Source organism: Triplophysa rosa, linkage group LG10 (genome assembly GCF_024868665.1).
Source record: "Triplophysa rosa linkage group LG10, Trosa_1v2, whole genome shotgun sequence".
Classification (NCBI taxonomy): Eukaryota; Metazoa; Chordata; class Actinopteri; order Cypriniformes; family Nemacheilidae; genus Triplophysa; species Triplophysa rosa.
The window spans coordinates 24,857,967-24,877,584 of NC_079899.1; the positions used below are offsets into that span (position 1 = coordinate 24,857,967).

Below are 19,618 nucleotides of genomic sequence, written 5' to 3' on the forward strand. Positions count from 1 at the left end.
GAGACACCTGCCTGAAATTCTTACGATTTTGATACTATGCTAAAGAATTGCGAACACATGTAAAGATCTTTTGTTTGAATAATGGTTTAATAACTTTCTTAATATGGATCATTAAGTGCAATTTGAAAATGAATGAACATGTTAATAAGACACATCACAATAAACAGTACAGATATAAACTGTATTCATCTAAAGGGGATACTTTTTGTGTTAATATATATCAACAATATATGCAAAAACAAGCAAGTCATTCGTGCTCAAGTCGAAAATTTATTTTAATCCATATCTTAGTATCTTAGTCTTTACTACACAAATCCATTATTAAGTGACTATGGGTGTGTTAACATGACAACACTACCGTTCAAAAGTTTAGGATCACTTATTCATTACTTGTAAATATTTTTTTAGTTGATAATGAAAAAAATCATCAAAACAATAATGTGTTATGTAAGGGATAATGTACAGGCAGCCGGATGTTATCTTGCCACATGAGAAAAAAAACTGGAAATGTGAACTTGAAATATTTTATTAGCTCATTTTTACCGAATGCAGACCTTCCACGAGGAAAAGCTGTTTACTTTCATTTTTAAGGTAAGAAACGACGTTCAAATGTCACGAACAGGCAAATTGGTTTAATCATTTGCAAATATAATGTCATATATGTTATTAAAAGAAGCATTTACATTTAAATAGTAAAAAAAAGGTCAAAATGATTTGCTGCATCCGGGTTACTGTGTGTTATTAGTTTTGAGAGGAGGTTATCTGGTAATAACGAACCTGCAAATGTCACGACTGGCCAATCAGAATCAAGCATTCCAACGTGAAATAACGAGAATTATATTGTGACTAAAGAAAACTAAATCAAATCAAAGCTATGTTTCATTTTAGCGTCTTCAAAGTAGTGATCATTTGCCTTGAATTTGCAGAATTGTCATTTTATCACCCTGACATGCTTTTTAAACGGGTTTGAAGGAATTCCCATCAAAAGCTGCCTTTTACTGGTTATTTTGTCCAAATCATCCATTTCAAAACCTTTTTCTTATTAAATATTTCGTTTTCTAATGAAATCAGTTATGCTTTCACAACTCTATTTTTGTCAAGTGTTCCCAAAACTTTGAACGGTAGTGTACGTTTTTCATTTTCAATTTAAAATTGTCACATAAACACCCCCAAATACACATCTAATACATGTTTCAGGTGATTTATTTGTGACCGAACCTAAAATTCTGATACGACGTGTGGTTTGGTGAAGAGATTCCATCTGGTAGACTGGGCAACGGTGCCTCTGAGATGTCCAGACGTCGTAGACGACTGGTGTTCTGTGAATTCAGGCAGAAAAACATGAAGTCCTCCAATGAATGCATAGCCTCAATATTGATCAGTAATTCTAGTTAAACAAGTTTAACGTAAATCAGATCTCTTACTGTTTTTGGTCTTTCCAGTGGTGTCCAAGACTCCCTGAAGCCAGTGTCAGTACTGAGCTCTTCTGTTGTATAATCTCTACTCATAACACTGGAGTTTGTGAAATGCGTAACAGAGTTATTCCTCAGCAAACCTGCAATAGAACACGCCACAGGTAAACGCTTATGACGAGTCCTTAAGGAATCAAACGATACGTAAAAAAAACTTGAGTTGAGTATAATTTACCGGCGGATGCGTTTCTTAAATATAGTATTCTTGAGGAGCTTTGTCGTCCTTGGATGGAAAGAAAACAAAATGTTTGAAAATCTCAAACAGCCTCTTTTTCTTTTACTAAAATACATATTTGTATTTTTAGAAATCATCTGAAGCATTAATGTAAGCACCTGAGGGCACAGTCGCCTCAAAACTGTGGATCTGACTGTGTAGTTTGTCCACTTCCTGAAAAGCTTCACGTTTCAGGGTGCGTTCCTGACAAAGTTGACTTCTCACCTTCAAAACGCAAAAATGATTTTTAAAGGATGTGTGCCAAAGGCTAATGCATTTTATAAACAAATATACACATTTGTTTAATGCTTCAGTGATTTGGTCTTCAGGTCAAGCGTCCGCGGGCTTCTCCGACTCACGTGTTTGATTCTTTTGTGGTTGTGTTGTTGTCGCAGTTCCGTCTCTCTGTTATTTCTCTCCAGCTGTGCGCTCAGAGCTCTGACTCGACTGTCTCTGTCCACCACGTCCTCCTGAAGCTGCTCCAGACTCTGCACGCGCAGGTTCTCCAGCTCCTGACGGCTCTGTGCGTCTCGTACCCAACGGTGTTCAACATCCTGCAGCTTCCGAGTCTGACCACAACATCAAGAACATATCAGAACTTTATCCTGATAAACTTGACATCGTCTTTTGTTCATTAACGTCTCTTAACCTCGTTCAGCATCACGCTGTGTGTTTTTGTACCTGTTGAAGGATCTGTCTCTTGGTGCGGTCGTAGTCGCTCTTGCACTGCACCATCATCTCCTGAACGGCGTCAAGCTCTTGGTTCAGAACGTTCACCTGCTCTTCAGATATCATCTTTGATTTAAGAGCCTCTTTTTGACAGGACACCTCATTCTGGACACGGGAGCGAAATTCAGCATTGGAGACATAAGAAGAGGTAGATGAACTGACCGATGTCAGGCTTTACAGAAGATGAGCAGTACCTGTTTCAATTGAAGCACTTCTTTCTGCAGCTTGTCTTGACCGGTCACCATCCTCCAGTGACCGAAGGCTTTCAGTTTACACAAGAGTCCTGTCAGCTTACCGTTCTCCACATGAAGACCTTCCAATGCCTCTTTCTGAGTAACACGTCCATGCAGATATTATCGTGGAAATGTCAAATGAAACAATGAGAAATTACCTTTCCGTCATGTGTTTACTCTCGTGTCACTCTAAACCTACAGCCGTGGAAAAATTAAAAGACCATTCCAAATGTCCATTATTTCATCGTTTCTAGATGTATTGTGGACATTCCAGTCCGGTGTTTGTTGAACTCCAACAAAATCAAACCTCGGGAGTGACCAAGTCTTCCAACAGCGACGTGAAAGACGCATGAAAACTGTGATAAAATCACAGTGTGATTTATCAAATAAAAAATCATTTTGAACTTTTCCTAAATACATGTAGAATTATGACTGTTGTGTTGCTTAAAAGTGAATCTGAACTTGTTTTCTTTGCCGTTTTTGAGGTCTGAAAAAATACAGAGCATTTTTTCTGTTTTTTTCACCCGTTTCTCCAGTTTTCATTTTCTGCAAATACATGCAAATAGAAACAATATTTTTATTTGAAATTTGGGAGGAATATTGTTAGTAGTTCACAGAATTAAAATAATATTTTCGAAATGGTCTCTTAATTTTTTCCGTGACTGTATTTGGGAATTGTGATATGTTTCATGAATGCTCCATGTTGTTGTTCTCCATTTAAAGCTGTAATTGTTTTTTATATGGAACAAAAAGTTACAGATTGCAGATTTCATAAATGTGGTCCGTACAACAAGTTTGGTCGCAAGACAAACCAGAAGCAGTATGAAAATGCACATGCATGAATTATACCTATAGGAGCAAGAGTGGACGAAAACATTTTTCATCCACTTCACGAAAATTCTTCAAACAAAGATCATATTGATCATCATATGACTTGAATACTGCACAAATCGTGTTCAGCTATACTTTTCTGTTGCGTTGTTGTCCTGCTCACAATATGATTTCATTATATGATAAATGGATGTGAGGGAGAGTAAATATTGACGAAATTGAAGTTTGATGATGTATTCTGACACACTAGACTGTCGCTGTTTACCTCATCTAGTGTTTGTCTGTAGGTCTCATCGTCTGTAGCGAAGGACAGTTTATTTTTCATTCCGACGATTCTCTCCACAGCTTCCGTCCTCACGCCGCTCACCAGCCGTCTCACATCTTGCTCCATGTTCGCATGATATTGGTCAAGACGTGACTACACACGACAAACAAACAGAGCACGCTAACACACCCTGTGAAACTCGAAGTAAAATCGAACTTTTGCTCTCTAAAATAATAACTTCCCCGAAATTTTGAATGGCACCTGATCTGATAAATGTGTTTCTGGCAGACTGTGATGTTAACCAAAGGTTATGATCTAAAAAAGGTTTTTAAAGGTACACCCTATTAAAAAAAATAAAAAGAACAGGAAAAAAACGGATAATATCATTCATCAAATGATTTGGTGGTTTCAGGTGTACATACTGTACCTTCAAAAGAATACATGTGGAAAAGAGCTGACGGACCAGCGAGTCATATCTCTGTCTGTGTTTCAGGTTGAGATGGTGATCCAAGCTTCTCTTCTCCTCCTCTAGTTGAGCAACTCTGGCACGTAAAGCTGTGATCTCGACCATCTTCTCTCGGCACACCTCCGCCACCTGTGATTGGATGAGTTTACAGAGCATGCTGGGAGAAACACTCAAATATGCACACGGATGTACCTTTCTGTACGGGTCAGTCGCTTGCCGTTCTTTGGCTTCTAGCTCTTTAACATCCTGCGGAAACGGATTGTTTAACCACCGAGTAAGAGATACGCTCACTGAAAGAGTAAAAGTTATTATTTACGATGAAGGATGGACGGACCTGTTCTCTCTGGTAGAGCAGATGTGCCTGCTGTTGAAGGATTTGCTCGTAGAACTGAGAGTAACGCAGAAAGACGCTTCGCTCGCGATTCATTACAGCAGACGCAAGATCAGTCAGACATCCCTGAAGATGAGCTTTAGAGAACATCACCTAGAAAACATTCATGACAACTAGTCATCAATCTAAACCTCTTTATTAGCATGACAAACAGGGTAAAAAAAAGTGATTTAACATTTTTTTTAATAAAAATAAATCTATACTAAAATCAAAGCTAAACTAAACAAATATTGGAAATGTTGCCTTAGCAATAAAATAAAATAAATCCGAGTTAAGGCAGTCAAATTATTAACTGGAAATGAAAAAAAACTCAACTTAAACTAAAAGTGAAATTTAGATACTGTATATTAAACCTATATAGCGATACAAAATAAAAGTAATAAAAAAGCACGTAACAAAATTGCTAAAAACAAATAAATAAAAGCTATTATATGAACAATACTACAAAAAAGTTGCTCTTCATTTGCATAAAGTTAAGTGTTTTTCAATGCTTATCTTTTTCGGCCCATAAGGGGCCTCATTTATAAAATGTTGCGTTGAAACCGTCCATTTTATTTTACGATCATTTCTCAAAGTGCGTACATGTGATTCATAGAACGAACGTACGCACAGAAAACGCGTGTATGCCTCTCTATCAGATGTGAAATCTATAAATCGCGAATGATCGTGAAATTGCGCGCAGGTGAACAGTTTCAGATCTCCGCCTTTTAAAGGGGTCATATGGTGCGAATACGTGTTTTTCTGTTTCTTTGGTGTGTTATAAGTTGCCCATGCGTGTATTAGACACGTAAAATTGCAAAAATTAAAGTGTGGGAACAAAAAATGCATTCGATCTAAAAGCGAATGCTCACCCAGACCTGCCTGAAACGCCTCGTGTAACCACACCCCCACAAATCTACATCAGTTGGTGGTCTGATTTGACTAAGACCGCCCAAATGTATACGCAAGTAAGGTGGGCGTACCTGTCAGTCCAATTGAAGAGGAACCTGATGTTCCAAATATGGTAAGAGGCGTTACATTTCCCTCACACGCTTACAGTATTCCACCAATCACTACGCACTGGATAACTGACCAATCATAGCACACCTCGCTTTTCAGAGCCAAGAGCTTTGTAAAAAATCTGCTCGTTTCAGAGAGGCGGAGCAAAGAGGAGATACAAACATGCACGGTATGTGGAAAATACGGCGTTTTTGAACCTTAAATCGTGTTTACACATTACATTACATCTAAAAGCCGTGTCATACCACCCCTTTAAATATGTCTAATTAATGTCATCGATATATGTAAGAGGACCTGTCAACGTCCAAATCCAATACGAGCGCCAAGAATGATTTATATTTCCGAAAACCTGCAGCACTCGGACAAGCAACGTCAGTTTTCCACGTCAGTTTTATAAATATAACGTTGCCGTGGATTTTTGCGTACGCACGCTTTACGATCAAATCTGTGCGTATTCACATTTGACATATAAATGAGGACCCTGGTCACCAATGCTCTTGCTTGCGTCACTGGAAACCGTCGGCTCTCCGTTGAAATGAATGGGATTGTATCGCTTTGTCGTTTCTTACCTGTCCGTCAGTCTCTTCTTCATCACCGTTCATTAACTGCTGCATAAAGTTCTCCACTATTTGAGGTCTTTCCAGAGAGAAGCTGTGCTCCATGGACGCCTTTTTCCACAGTTCTACAGGCCATATGGAGACAGCAAAGAAGGTTTCACGTGAGCAAAACAATCATCAGTTCAATCAGAAAAAATCTGATTGTAAACGCACACGTATTGTTCACAGAAGTAACTGTGTTCATTGGCTTTCTAATGACGGCATGCAGAGAGAAAGAATTTTAACGGCACATCCTTCACAGCGCTCTTTGATGTCCTCGGGGGAAGAGGCTGTCGGGTACCTGTGGGGAGCATCGTGTCATGCCGGGTGCGCTCTGACATCACCAGAGTGGTTTCAGTGTTAATCCTCCTCTGAAGCGCTCGGATCATGTCGCACTCCGTGATCTCCAAGAGTCGCAATAGCTGCAACAACATCACATTACTGAGAATTGAAGATTCTAGTAAACAGATCTGTGTTCTCTATTAAACAGCAGTGAGTGTGTGGAGCACCTGCCATGTTTTAATGTCGACCTCTGCCGCTCCTGGCGGCGGCTGAGCGGACTCATTCAGAGACAGAATCATCTCATATTCCTTCTCTTTCTCCATATGCTGTGCCAGAGCGTGCATGCTGGGAAAGTAAATCTCCGCCCTACGACAAAAACATTGCGATTGTGTTTGATAGAAAGCCTAAAGAATTCAACGTGTGATGTAATGTTCTTAACCTGTAAAGTTGTGAGATGTGTTTATAAAGCGCAGGGCTGGTGCTTCTCTCTGAAGCCAGCTGTCGTTGAGTCCAGCTCTCTTTAAAGACTTCCATTTGTTTCCAGAGGAGTAAGAATCCTCGCTGGTTCATCAGTGATCGGATGGGATCTCCAGTCATGGTTTTTCTTTCTTCCTTTTCCATCTTGTCCTGATTGACAGCGAGACCAACATGAATTCTGTTTTCTTTCACTACGTGAGCTCAAGATGCAAAGGGTGAGTTTACTTCTCTATCGGGAACATTGGCGATGTCTCCTGTGCTCTGAAGCTGTAGCGGGGCGGCGTATCTCCCGCTACTCACAACATCATCAATGACCAGAGATACGCCCAGAATCGCCCCATTGGCCTCCATTCTACAGCGGCCGTTCAGATCACACAGACAGAGCTACAGAAACACAACATCACATGATGATAATAAACCAAAAGAGATCCAACCCGCGACCAAACGCCTCCAGAGCAGTGCATACCTGCATGTAATACTCTATCGGCGCGACGTCCCATACCACGAAAGGGTGTGATCCGTAGCATGCGAGGAACCATCTCCATGGATACAGTTTTTGAGCCTAAAACCAGCAATAAAGTTTTGAGTGTGTTGCGTTCAATATGAGAAATATATGAATATGAACCGACAAAATAAAAGATAGAAAAGCTCGTTGTTCCTCACTTGAAGACAGACTGGATCAAGAGGCTCAGGAACAGAGCTGGCTCCTCCCCGCACGCTGTCACTCATGATCGGGAGGGCGTGGCTCACGTTCTCACTCACACTCTGATAGGCTGAGATGTTGCCGGAGGACAGAAACGCTTCCCTTGTGGGGACAAAGGAGAAAATACCTTGATGCTGAAGCTCTTATCTTATAAGCAGTGTTGGGTGTAACTAGTTACTGTAATTGAATTACTTTTCCCTTGAAAAAGTAAAGTAAGGGATTACTCTTATTTTTATGTCATTTAATTACAGTTACTTCTGATGTAATTAAACTAAATACTTTGTGTAATATGTGTGTGTGCAATAGTGGAATTGACATCGAAATTCAAAGTCTAACTTTAAAATCGGTGCTTTAATGTATAATTCTCACATTTGTAATACTTTGGTCAGTTAATAACACTACTTTATGTAGTTTAATATTATTTATTTGACTGAATTAAAAGAGCCGTTTCATGTCTATCGTGAATTGCTTAATTAATCGAGGTTGATGTAGGATATAGAAAGTAATTAGTAATAAGTAACTAAATACTTTTTGGAGAGAGTCATTTGTACAGTAATCTAATTACACTATTGAATATGTCATTGAAAAAGTAATTAATTACTAGTTACTAGAGTAACTTGCCCAACACTGCTTATTAGTCAACAACATACAGTAAAGCAAATTTTTGCCTAAATTAAAAAAAGACATTTTTCTACGATAAATATATTCTGTATTTTATGAACTGGATTTTACTTTGATATTTTTGGGGATCACAAATGTTTAGTTGTACATGTATATGCATTTATTTTTTTAGTTCTTAAAAATCTAAATACAGGTCAAGTTGTGTTGTTTTACTATAGTATAAAAAATGTATTTAAAGTGTGTTAAACCATTCGATGAACTGACCATTGAACTAGATTATTTCAAGATTTCTCCATTACATAATCTCATTTTTTAAGCGTATATACCAGCAGCACCTGATCATGTAGCACACTGCGGTCTGAAAGCACATGAAGAGGACTTCTCTGTGTAACCGCAGGAGTCTGCCAACAGTCTCTGAACGTCTGGGTTCACGGAGAGAGTCAATCTGTCGCTGCATATCCCACAGCTCAGCCCCTTAGGACAAACATCAGAGCATAAGATGCTAAAAGCCAGCTGGAGAAGAACCTGAAGTGTTTTTATTCTTATGCTGATATACCGATGCCCTCTACACCTCCCCAGTCGGCTGTGAGTGTCTGAGAGCTGCTGGAGTTGAACGACGCGTCTGGATTTCCCAGTCGAGCAAAGCTCACCAGGTAACAGACGATGTCATGAAGCGCTGAGATGATCTGAAGTGTGTTCTGAAGAGCTTTGTGACATTCCTGTAACAACAACATCCATGTGAAAACAAAAGCAGTAGTACATTACAATGCTGCTCTTCAAGTCAGTTGCTTTTTTTTTACTGTATTTTACTAGAATAAATGGAACGTGTTTATTCAATAAATGTTTTTTTTTCTTACGCTTAGGAGTTCAGAACAAGCTCTTGACCACATGTATTTATAATATATAGTTTAAGTGGGTAGTCTATTGTTTTTATACCTTCTCTTCCAGAGCTCTGAACATAAGCAGTATTTCAGTGTGGTGAGGGATGAACCACAGGTTTATCAGAGTATTTCCATCCGATGATAAAAGTCTCCTGGGTCGAGGTTCAAATGTCCTGAGAAATCAGAAGAAGATTTACTTCTGCTTCTTTACTTCGATTTGAAATGGTATGAACTGATGAACAATTAAATATGTACAAATGTACTAAACGTTTAAACACACCTACTTAGTTTTTATTGTTCCTATATTTCACATTATACAATAATATTAAAGTCATCAAACCTAAATAATGCAGTGACAAAATATTAAATGTTTACATCTTGGCTATAGATCACAGCTCTAGGACATTCATGAAGTGTATGCTGGGAAAACTGTTCAAAAACTGTTGAAAAACGGTATAAAATGCGTTCCTATTTATATAGACCGACCACTTATTGGCTGCCTTTCCTTTTCTTTTTTAATATTAAAAAAACATTGTCAAAACCTTGTATCGCCACATTTTGTGATTTTAATCTTTGTCATAAGTCATTATTATTAGTCACCCTTCGTGTTTGTCTCTGTGTTTTGCAAAAATGTAGCCATTAAAAAGTATTAAAAAGTGCTCGTCAACTTTGTATTTTTAAAATGATTAAATAAACTGTTGTCAGTGTTTTTTCTATTTCCTGAAAAACTGCGAATTTGGACATACGAGGATTCGGAAGGACAGCGACAATATATTCAATTTTAAGAAGGAAAATGTGTATCACTTTACTGAAAGCCTTTATGTATAATGCATTATAAAGAATTATTAACGGGTATGATGCATTATAATTGTTCATAATGTGTGTTGTAATACATTTAATGTTGTTGTAAAGAATTATAACCAAATTAAAAATACAAAGTGTAGCAATGAATTGATAAGTGTTATAAGTCTTTTTTTATTTGTGTCTCAGTAGTGTATATCACCACAAATCATATCATAAACAACACAGACGGGTTCTACGTTCTTTCACCTTGGATCTGGACTCATGTTCTCCTCCGACTGCTGGTCTGGTCTGATTTCATTTCGCTGTCCAATCACAAAGTGTTTCTCACGGATGTGCGGCACCTCGGCGAGTGTTGACGTGAGACTGTGACAAAGAGCCACGATCTGACCTCGGACAAAACTCTGCGACATGTGTTTATTAAACCTGTAGAGACACAAAACCAATACCGATCACTACAATCACTTCACTGTACGATAAAAATGATAATATTCATATTTATTCAAACATACTTGTGACAGAACTCAATGATCAGTTTTCTCTTCATCTTGGCCACTTCTTCCTGTTGGAGAAGAACGAGAGAATAAAAACGGAAGTATATTTCTATACGTCCAACAAACTCACCTTTCATCTTACGTACGGAGTTTAACTTTAACAGTGTGCCTGTCTGTTCCTTCTTCTTTATAAATGCATTCAGCATTTCATCTCTGAAAGCCGCTTTCTCCAGCTGAATGGACACAAAAGCTCCAGCGAGCCTAAAAACAACAAACATCTTCACTATAGCTCTATATAACTAGCAAACCTAAGAAAAGTACATTTACTCCATTTAAATTATTTAAAATGAATGAGTTCAATATTAATAGAAAGATTGTTTTACGATTTTAAAATCACATATTACCATAATGTATAAATAGTTCTTTAAATATATCATTATTAATTCTCATCACAATGAAGATCTTGCCTCTTAAATGCCTTTATTTATTTTATTTTTAATTCCATTTCTTTTCTTTTGAGGCAAAACATGATCTAAACGTTTTAACAGTTTTCACGAGATTCACAAAAATGCATCAAATATGGAATAATACACCTCAGTGACAAACCTTTTTCTAATAGTTAAGTCACGTCTTTGCTTTTCAGAGGCTGTAGATCTTTCATGTTGTATTAGCTGGACTGTAAAATGTGAAGATGGATCAAACGTCTCAGCCCAGTAGCACACGGATGCCTGTTTAATTGCTCCAATCAGAGCGTTCTTATGTACCACCTGACAAACCAGAACAACCTGCAGGTTCTCCAAACTGGACTGATTCATCAGCTGTTGAAGAATAAAGACATTTGCACAAACAAATCGTACACAAGACATCATGCATGAAAACATGAATCAGAGATTACCTGTAAAACGGCATCTTTCGATTGAAAACTAAATTTGCCGATGTGATTCTCATCAAGTTCCTGAACAGCTAACGGCAGGTTGGTTGGTACAAACCTATGAAGCAGAAGGGTACAAAGCAAACTTGATTTTTATATTCTGAAGAAACTATGAGTGTCGCTCACATGTGTCAGAGTTACCTGTCGACATTCTGTCTGTCCTCGTGAAGAGCAGTGATGAAGACAGGAGGCTGTTTGAGAATCTCTTTCCTCATGGCGAACTCAAACTGCACCGGCCGCATATATAAATGACATTCATCAAAGCCCATCACTGCGGTTAGACATTTATATAAGCTAGAAAAACACGACAGAAAGCGAAAGTTGAGACTTTCATAACATCAATGACGTTTACGTGTAAGTCTAGGAAAAACAATTATTAATTTTATTAAAGTCCCAGTGAAATAAAAAATGACAATGCCTATTTTACCATGAAATATTGCAGCGTTTATTGTAAATAGTCAATGTGGGTCATTCTCCTTTTTAAATTTGTGTGCCCTCATAATCTTGAGTTAAAAACTGAAAATGCACTTCCTTCCTGTAGTGACTATCCATCTTAAATGAGGTATGTTAGATGGCTTGGGGAGCATCCGTTAACTCCTCCCCTTCAACTGTCAGTCTGCTTTCAGCAGTCAGACAGCTTTCAATATACAACGGATGTTTTTATACATCCAATCAAACCGCAGAGAAAGACGAAAGCCACGCCTACTATTTTTCTCATTAGAAATTCCATTTCACTCAGAAATGCGTCAAAATACGGAAGTAAGAACGATCGCAACTTCTGGTTCATGGGGACTTTAAAGGTTTCAAGCTATAATTTAGAATTTTAATCTTTTTTTGCGCCAAATAAAGGATCAAAGAACACAAATTGAATTTTAAATTAAATTTTCGACCTGTAAATGTTGGCGGCCATATACATTTATTCAAATAGTATCTGAAAGTTCTCCAAACAACTGTTTTGGAGATGGTTAGTTTTTATATTTTATGAAGTTTTGAGTTTTGAAAGTTGGAATGGTTCCGTTTCAACAGATCAAGGGAAATTGTGTAAAGTGTACCGGGACACGAGCTCGGTCTCGGCTGCCGACTCAATGATGCGCTGACGGACCGTCACCAGTTCCAGCAAAGTGCAGAACGTTTTCACCATGAAGAGCTGTTTCTCTTTGCCTGGTTTCCTCTCGTGCTCTTCAGCAGATCTCACGGCGCTGAGGCCGAGCTCTCGGACCAGCACAGGGTCCTCAATAAAGACATCTGAGAACAGCTAAAGCAGTTAAGAATGATGAATATATGAGTAGATGTGTTTGACAGTGACATCACCTCCTGTTTGAATCAAAAATTGTGATGCTTACATCTCTCTGGATTTGAGGACTGTGGGTGGCACCAGGAGTGCCCAAAATGTGCCAATGATGCAAAGCCAATTTCAGGAGCTTTTTCTCAAGGTTCAATTTCTGAGACGCCGTCTGAGCTCTGTACATCTCACACAGTTCAGCACACGCACGTTCAAGACCCTCGTACAGCCGAGATGCCAAACACAGGGAGGGGTGAACCTCCAGTAAATACACACTCTTCAAAACAGGCCTGCAATGCAAGACATTTCCAAATACACTTTTACAGCCCATTTTAACTTCCAAGTCATGATACCTTTATGTGTGAAACAAAATATTCATCGAAAAGAAATAGAATAGGGTTTTCATTTTTCTTACCAGCATCCACCGACCGATACCAAATGTTTGGGGATGTAGTTAGGTGGCAGGCCATAGTCACGAGCAAAACCATTCGGCCTTTCTCTCCATATCCTCTCCAGATACTGTCTTTGCGTATCAATCTAACGTGAAGGACGTAAGAGAACATGAGCTTCAAAGACACCGGCGGTTATATACACTGGCTTAAATACCAGAAAGTCAATAACCTGTTTGTTCAGCACTTGTCTGATCAGTTCTTTGTGGCCTTGCAGACAGACTATCGTGTCTCTGTAAGCTTGAACAAAGTATCCAGCGGTGAAATCTATCTGAGGTCTTCTGTGTGTGACGTTTGTGATGACCTGGGCCAAACCGAACCGTTCCTCTGGATCGGTAACATGTCGGTAGGCCTCCAAGTAGCAATTCAAGAGCTGTGAAAGTCAATAAAAAAAATCAACATGATGGAAAGATTGTCAACGGGGATTAACTTATTTCAATTTGACATTCTGTATTTCGGTCACTTCCCAGATAGCACAGGTACGTCTTTAAGATGTCTGCTAAAGATCTGGAAAACATCTGCTGTTTAAAAGCATCTGATAAACATCTTAGAAAGAGCTGTTTGACATCCATTCTAAATCAAAACCATCAGCAGACGTCTCAGAGACGTACGAGCAAACAATAAAAAAAATACGTCTCGCAGATGTATGTGTGCTATCAGGGTTACCAACAGGTCTTTCAAAAAAGGAATGATTTGATGTCATTTTTCCACACGCACATGCGTAATATCAAAACTCTGAGGTACGGGTTCTCCGGGTGTACTTAAAGGCCGCGTAACTTTCTGTGCTTTGATGTGTCACATACTTGTATTTTGTGCTCCAGAAATTCAGTTTCACACGTCCAGATGTCCAAAAGCACGGCAACTCGATCGACATCCATTCCAGCGTAAGAGTAAAGTTCTCCTCCATTACATGCATTTGAATCTATCAGTATAAAAGACAAACTACAGCCTAAAAGTGTCCTCGAATGGTCAAGTGAAGGCCTTGAATTATGTGTGATCTGTTTTGTAAATATTCCTGCGTGACACACTTCTCCCCAGCATCACAAGCTACAAAAACTGTACATGTTTTGCAGGAGTTTCCCACAATTGTATCAAAATGTGATAACATCACTACGTCCGGTTAGTTGTCCAACCCTTCCCTTCAAACACATGTCACAGAATAAACTGGAGGCCACACGTATGGACAAAACACAAGTTCGCATGTCATAAATACAGCTACATTTTTATAGTTCGAAAAACGCCGGTAAACATGAGCATCTGCCCTAACCTCTGCTCATCTGAATGAAACGAGACGCCGTGAGCAACACACTGTCCTCCAGCTCCTCCAGGTCCACCAGCGCCGCGTCATACATGATGTAGAGACCTCGCTGGTCCTGCGTGTGGATGAAACGCCCATGCGTGCTGTAATAGTCATGAAGATTCTCCACCTCTGGAAACTCCATGAACTCGGCACAGCGAACCTGACACACAATTCAGCTGGTTAAAGTCATGATTCATGATCACAACTGATATATTTCAAAGCCACAACAACTTAAATCACGCTCTGCCTCTTCCATCGCACCATCACGCAAACCGAAAAAACACCTTGTGGTCAACAGGAGTGTCGTAGATGTGATGATGTGACGCAGGACCTCCGTCGCCTCCACCAGCAGCCGTCATCCAGCCCGTCTCCTCCGTATCCCTCACCAAGTCTCCTTCGAGCAGCTTCAGACCTGCCGTGTCCATCACCAGAGTCCTCTCCACTGACCGCAGGTAGTTCAGCACGCTCAGGCAGATACGCTCGAGAGAGATCGACATGTAAACATTCACGCGTGTCTTCAATGACATGAGCTTAGTTCTGTTTTTACCTTCAGTTCTCGGATCCGGAGATGTCGCAGATAGACTAAAGACACAAAAGCTCCTCCGACTGTTACAGGGTCATCCTTGTCTTCATTCTCATCATGAAGAAAAACCTCACTGCGTTGAATGAAACGGTTAGGAGAAAGAGAACTGTATACAAATACGCAATGACACATATAGTGTCGATCTCAGACACATTGCAGATGTTTAAAGATTACCCTTCATTCTTTATCCAAGTCTTTTCACAGTCCACCTTCAAAAAAATAAAACTCATGAAAATCAATGAACATTTCATCATGTATGACAGAGCTCTTTAATGTTCACCTGTGAGATGTTTGTTGCGTTATAAATGCTTCTCCACATATCAGATGTTTCTCTCGGCGTCTCTGAAGGTTTCGTGTCGTCTGGTTGATAAACAGATGCGCTGTATTGCTTCAAAGCATCCGTCACTTTATGTAGATCAGACTCCTTCAAGAACAAATGTGCCACAAACGCAAAAGTATAAAAAAGAGGTTTTAAATGTCCAAAACAATGTTCTAGTGCGTTTCTGACAGTAATTCACCTCGAGGAACTTGCTGTGCATCTGAAGCACTTCATCCATTGATCTGAGCTCCTTGAGTTTGGCAATTTGCTTCTGTTGCCAGGGGTCTCGCTTCGGTTTCAGCTGTTCTCACCCGCAACAGACACAACATGTCTCTTACCCACAGTTTGAGGATCCAAGAAGTTTCATGAAAAACTCTTTCATACTTTTTACTGGTTAAATATATGCAAATCCCACGGACAAAAGGTGACCAACAGAAACGATTCATGAAAAAACGATGACTCAATATGGACATTAAAGGGACGCTATGCTAGATTTTATTTTACACTATCATCTTGTTTTTTCTCACATGTATGTGTGGAATCCAGTTTGACTCTTTTCTGAGAGCCGCGTTCGGACTCTTCGTCCCCCATTTTCTGTCTGTAGCTTCCGTGCTGTCGTACTGCAGGAAGGTCTTCATCTCCTCCTGAGTTTTAAACACCGTCCTGAACATGTGGATAACCTACACCAACAACAAACACCACATTCAACTCAAGACACAGTATGCACGACAACATATTTAATTGTAACTGATCTGCTCAGTTTTACTGATATCATTTGTATTACCATACTGTAGAGCTCCAGTTCATCCGCGGATGTCTTGATGATGTCTGTATTATACTGGATGTTATAGTGTGAGAGAAGAAACTGTAGCTGGGCTTTAAAATCTTCTATTTTGATGGAGTTCACAGGGACAGATGACATTGATACAAACACCCCTGATGAAGAAAACAAACAACCAACCGAACAAATGAAAACATGAGTTGAAAGTAATTTAGTAAAGTCAAATCCTACATGATTAAAGGTAAGGTGTGTTGTTTTTGTGGCACAGTTGTGCACATTATTTTATTGTTTGCATTTTTTTATTCGAACATGTCCCCCCATCTACTGTCAGTCAGACGAACAGATGGTCTCACCCTAAACTCACACTATTGGCTGTTTTGGCCACATACGAATGGTTTACTTATACAGCAGTTGACAGGACAATGCCTATTTCTTCATGAAAATAGTTGATTAATATGGGTCATTCTCTTTTAAAAATTCGCATGCCCTCATCATTTTTAGTTGAAATCTGAAAATGCACTTCCGCCCTGTAGTGACTATCCATCTTAAATGACGTAATGTTAGACGGCTTGGGCGGAGCATCCGTTAACTCCTCCCCTTCAAATGTCAGTCTGCTGCCAGTTCACGGGGACTTAAGTTGCGATCGTTTTTACTTCCGTATTCTGACACATTTCTGAGTGAAAAGGAATTTCAAAGGAGAAAATTAGTGGGCGTGGCTTACGTTTTTCACTGCGAATTGATTGGATGTATGAAACAGCAGTTGCATTTTGAAATGAAACTGGCAGCAGACTGAGAGTTGAAGGGGAGGAGTTAACGGATGCTCCGCCCAAGCCGTTTAACTTACGTCATTTGAGATGGATGGTCATTTCAGGGCGGAAGTGCATTTTCAGATTTTAACAGAAGATTATGAGGGTACATGAATTTTAAAACGAAAATGACCCACATTGATAAGCTATTTACTATAAACGCTGCAAAATTTCATGAAAAAATCAGAATTGTCATTTTTAATTTCACTGGGACTTTAACTTGAAAAACATATACTTCACTATAAGAAGTGTTTACTTCCTATGTTTACTGTGTTTTAACATAAAAGCAGAAATACATCATTTTCTTGAAACTGGTTTCTTACCTGAAAAATAGGCAGATGTCGTCAAATCTACAACAGTAGACGCCTGTTTCTCATTCCATTCGGTTGAAGGAAGATAATGAAGCACCTACAACATGAAAAATAAAAAGCCATTGATACTCAGTTTCTTTTTATTAAACACAATAAGATCGACAGGTCATCTCACATTCAGAAAGCTGTGGATGGTTTTCATGGAGTGCAGATGACAAATAAGCCACTGCAGGTAAATGATGACATCATCCTGTGTGACCGCGCTGATGGGGCTCTCAGCACCTGTCAGGATCTTCTCTCTGGACACGGCCAGTCGACGTGCCCGGTGCACACAATCCTCAAACTCACTGTTCAAGAGCATCGTCTGCTTCTAAACAATGAAACAGACACCGATACGTTTGAGCAAACGAGAAAGCCAAAGTTTTAGTACGGAAGTAAACGTTTTGTTAGTTAATGTAAGAAAGTTACTGCATTAAATTTTAGTGTAATGTGCCCATGAAAATGAGCAACACTTAGGGCACTCACCCACTAAAACTATTTTAAAGGGATAGTTCACTAAAAAATGAAAATTCTGTCATCCTTTACTCACTCTCAGGTTGTTTCAAACCTATATACATTTCTTTGTTCTGTTAAACACAAAGAAAGATATTTGTAAGAATGCTAGTCATCCACTACCATAGTAGGAAAAACAACACTGTATTTTTTTGTGTTCTGTTGAACACAAAGTGAGAAATTTTGAAGAATTTAGGAACACAAACAGTTCTGTGGCACCTTTGACTACCATTTCATTTTTCCTATTACGGTAGTCAATGATGTCCCAGAATTGAAAATGGCTAACATTCTTCCAAATATCTTTCTCTGTGTTCATCAGAACATTTATTTTTGGGTGAACTATCCCTTTAATACAAGTTCATTCAAAAGAGATTGAAAAAAACATATATTATTTGTTTGCAGACATTTTGCATCTAATACAATGACATCCTGAAATTTAAAAAAGTCACGTACCAAATACTTTTAGGGGCCACTGTATATTAATATAACACTTTCATTCTAAAATAGGCTAAGCGTTTGTAGATGACCTTGTAATGAGGAAACAGTTTCTCAAGGACAGAGGAATGCCGTCCAAATCTTCTCCATCTGAGCATCAGCTGATATTTGCACTGTGCCAGTTTATAAGTTTGATCTGTAAAAAACTGAAAAGCAGCAAAATACATGATTGAGGATTACAATTTTGTCACTGCACGATGAAAAAATTGATCTATAAAAAAGTCGATTGTAATTTCAAATGGAAACTTCTGGCACACCTGATGTAGGAGTAAGGGTAAACTTTCAGGTGTGTACTCTAGATTCAGACAGCTTTCCATCTCCTGCTGACTTATTTCAGCCTGTGACAAAACCGTCTTTATAGATGAAACCTTAAAAAGACAGTTATTCATCAAAACAGTGAAATAAACAGCCCGTTAAAAATACAGACACCGAAATGTGATGTAAAACTGACCTGCAGTGCTTTATTGAGAACCTGCTGCCTCTCTAAACGGAAGTAAGATGCATCTTTTGGAACATGGAGAGAGCTGAAATGTTAATAATATAAAATCATTAAGTATATTCTAAAAAAATCAAAATGTTCACTATATAATCACTAACAATTAACCTGTTACATTTTATATGCAGTATGCAAATTAGATTATGTGAAAATATTAATGCTGAAGTACATTTTAAAACAAGATCTCATTTATTAACACTATTAATGCATTGGCTACATATAATTAACAGCGGGCTAAAAATAAAATATGTTGGCTAAAACATATTCATTCACACGTTCATTGTGCATAATGTTCAAATAAATATCTTCTACTTCTAAAATAAAATAATTCATTGTTATGAATAACATTCATTAGGATTAGTTATGCTTTTTAAGAAAAAAGCTTATACAGTATATTTATGTACATAGCATAAATATTTCTAAGCACTATATAAAGCAATAATGTTTCTCCATGGCTTCCTAATGAATGGTATATGGGTTGTTGTTAAATCTTGTAAAATAGCAGCTGTATGGTTACCTATATGGTTTGGAGGATGTTTTGTGTAAAATCTCATTGTGTTCAATCTCAGTCCTGAGATCATGAAGCTGTGCCGACAGTTCAGCCTCCATCTGCTCCGGTTTCACTGAAGAAGCAAACTGATAAACTCCTGACATCTTCAATCTCAAATTTAAGATAAAATAATCAAACAGTAATCTCTTCTCAACTGCAGTCGAAGCAGTGTGACCAAGGACGATATCCCGCTGCTTCACTTTAAGAAAACACGGTAAGTACTTCAGTTGTTCTTAAGCTTCAACGTTTTGCTACAACGCATCAGTGTTTGCGTCAGTTTTACGAGCGGCGTGCTTGAGTAGTTGCCA

General features: G+C 38.7%; 1 protein-coding gene across 3 annotated transcripts; it reads right to left on the reverse strand.

Annotated features, from left to right (window-relative positions):
- Positions 1 to 17: 17 nt before the first annotated feature.
- On the reverse strand, positions 18 to 19,575 carry si:ch73-242m19.1 (uncharacterized). 3 transcript variants are annotated; one of them, XM_057343210.1, is made up of 46 exons: positions 19,278 to 19,575; positions 18,716 to 18,788; positions 18,522 to 18,632; positions 18,297 to 18,410; positions 17,393 to 17,587; positions 17,230 to 17,314; positions 16,104 to 16,255; positions 15,847 to 15,999; positions 15,519 to 15,620; positions 15,281 to 15,424; positions 15,175 to 15,209; positions 14,965 to 15,073; positions 14,702 to 14,896; positions 14,385 to 14,577; positions 13,921 to 14,039; positions 13,290 to 13,490; positions 13,084 to 13,205; positions 12,730 to 12,958; positions 12,439 to 12,641; positions 11,528 to 11,680; positions 11,351 to 11,444; positions 11,062 to 11,273; positions 10,602 to 10,716; positions 10,474 to 10,523; positions 10,211 to 10,387; positions 9,216 to 9,333; positions 8,836 to 8,998; positions 8,615 to 8,753; positions 7,619 to 7,760; positions 7,422 to 7,517; positions 7,181 to 7,339; positions 6,918 to 7,105; positions 6,706 to 6,844; positions 6,498 to 6,618; positions 6,170 to 6,282; positions 4,545 to 4,694; positions 4,403 to 4,456; positions 4,172 to 4,339; positions 3,745 to 3,897; positions 2,610 to 2,744; positions 2,368 to 2,520; positions 2,046 to 2,255; positions 1,806 to 1,911; positions 1,648 to 1,695; positions 1,425 to 1,555; positions 19 to 1,319 (listed from the first exon to the last, which is right to left on the reverse strand). In XM_057343210.1, the coding sequence occupies exons 1-46, from the start codon at positions 19,412 to 19,414 to the stop codon at positions 1,203 to 1,205; spliced, it is 6,276 nt and encodes a 2,091-aa protein (XP_057199193.1). In that variant the 5' UTR covers positions 19,415 to 19,575; the 3' UTR covers positions 19 to 1,202. The 3 variants fall into 3 exon arrangements, with proteins under 3 accessions (XP_057199195.1, XP_057199193.1, XP_057199194.1); XM_057343212.1 differs by lacking the exon at positions 2,610 to 2,744 and having other exon boundaries at positions 18 to 1,319; XM_057343211.1 differs by lacking the exon at positions 4,403 to 4,456.
- Between the last annotated feature and the right edge of the window lie 43 nt (positions 19,576 to 19,618).

Excerpts from the sequence above, each read along its gene's own strand:
- si:ch73-242m19.1 (XM_057343210.1), bottom strand. The coding sequence starts at position 19,414 with ATGTCAGGAGTTTATCAGTTTGCTTCTTCAGTGAAACCGGAGCAGATG. Across the intron at positions 11,274-11,350 it reads CGAAAGATGCCGTTTTACAG|CTGATGAATCAGTCCAGTTT; the intron begins GTAATCTCTGAT and ends ATTCTTCAACAG. Across the intron at positions 3,898-4,171 it reads CCACATGTATTCTTTTGAAG|TCACGTCTTGACCAATATCA; the intron begins GTACAGTATGTA and ends TGTCGTGTGTAG.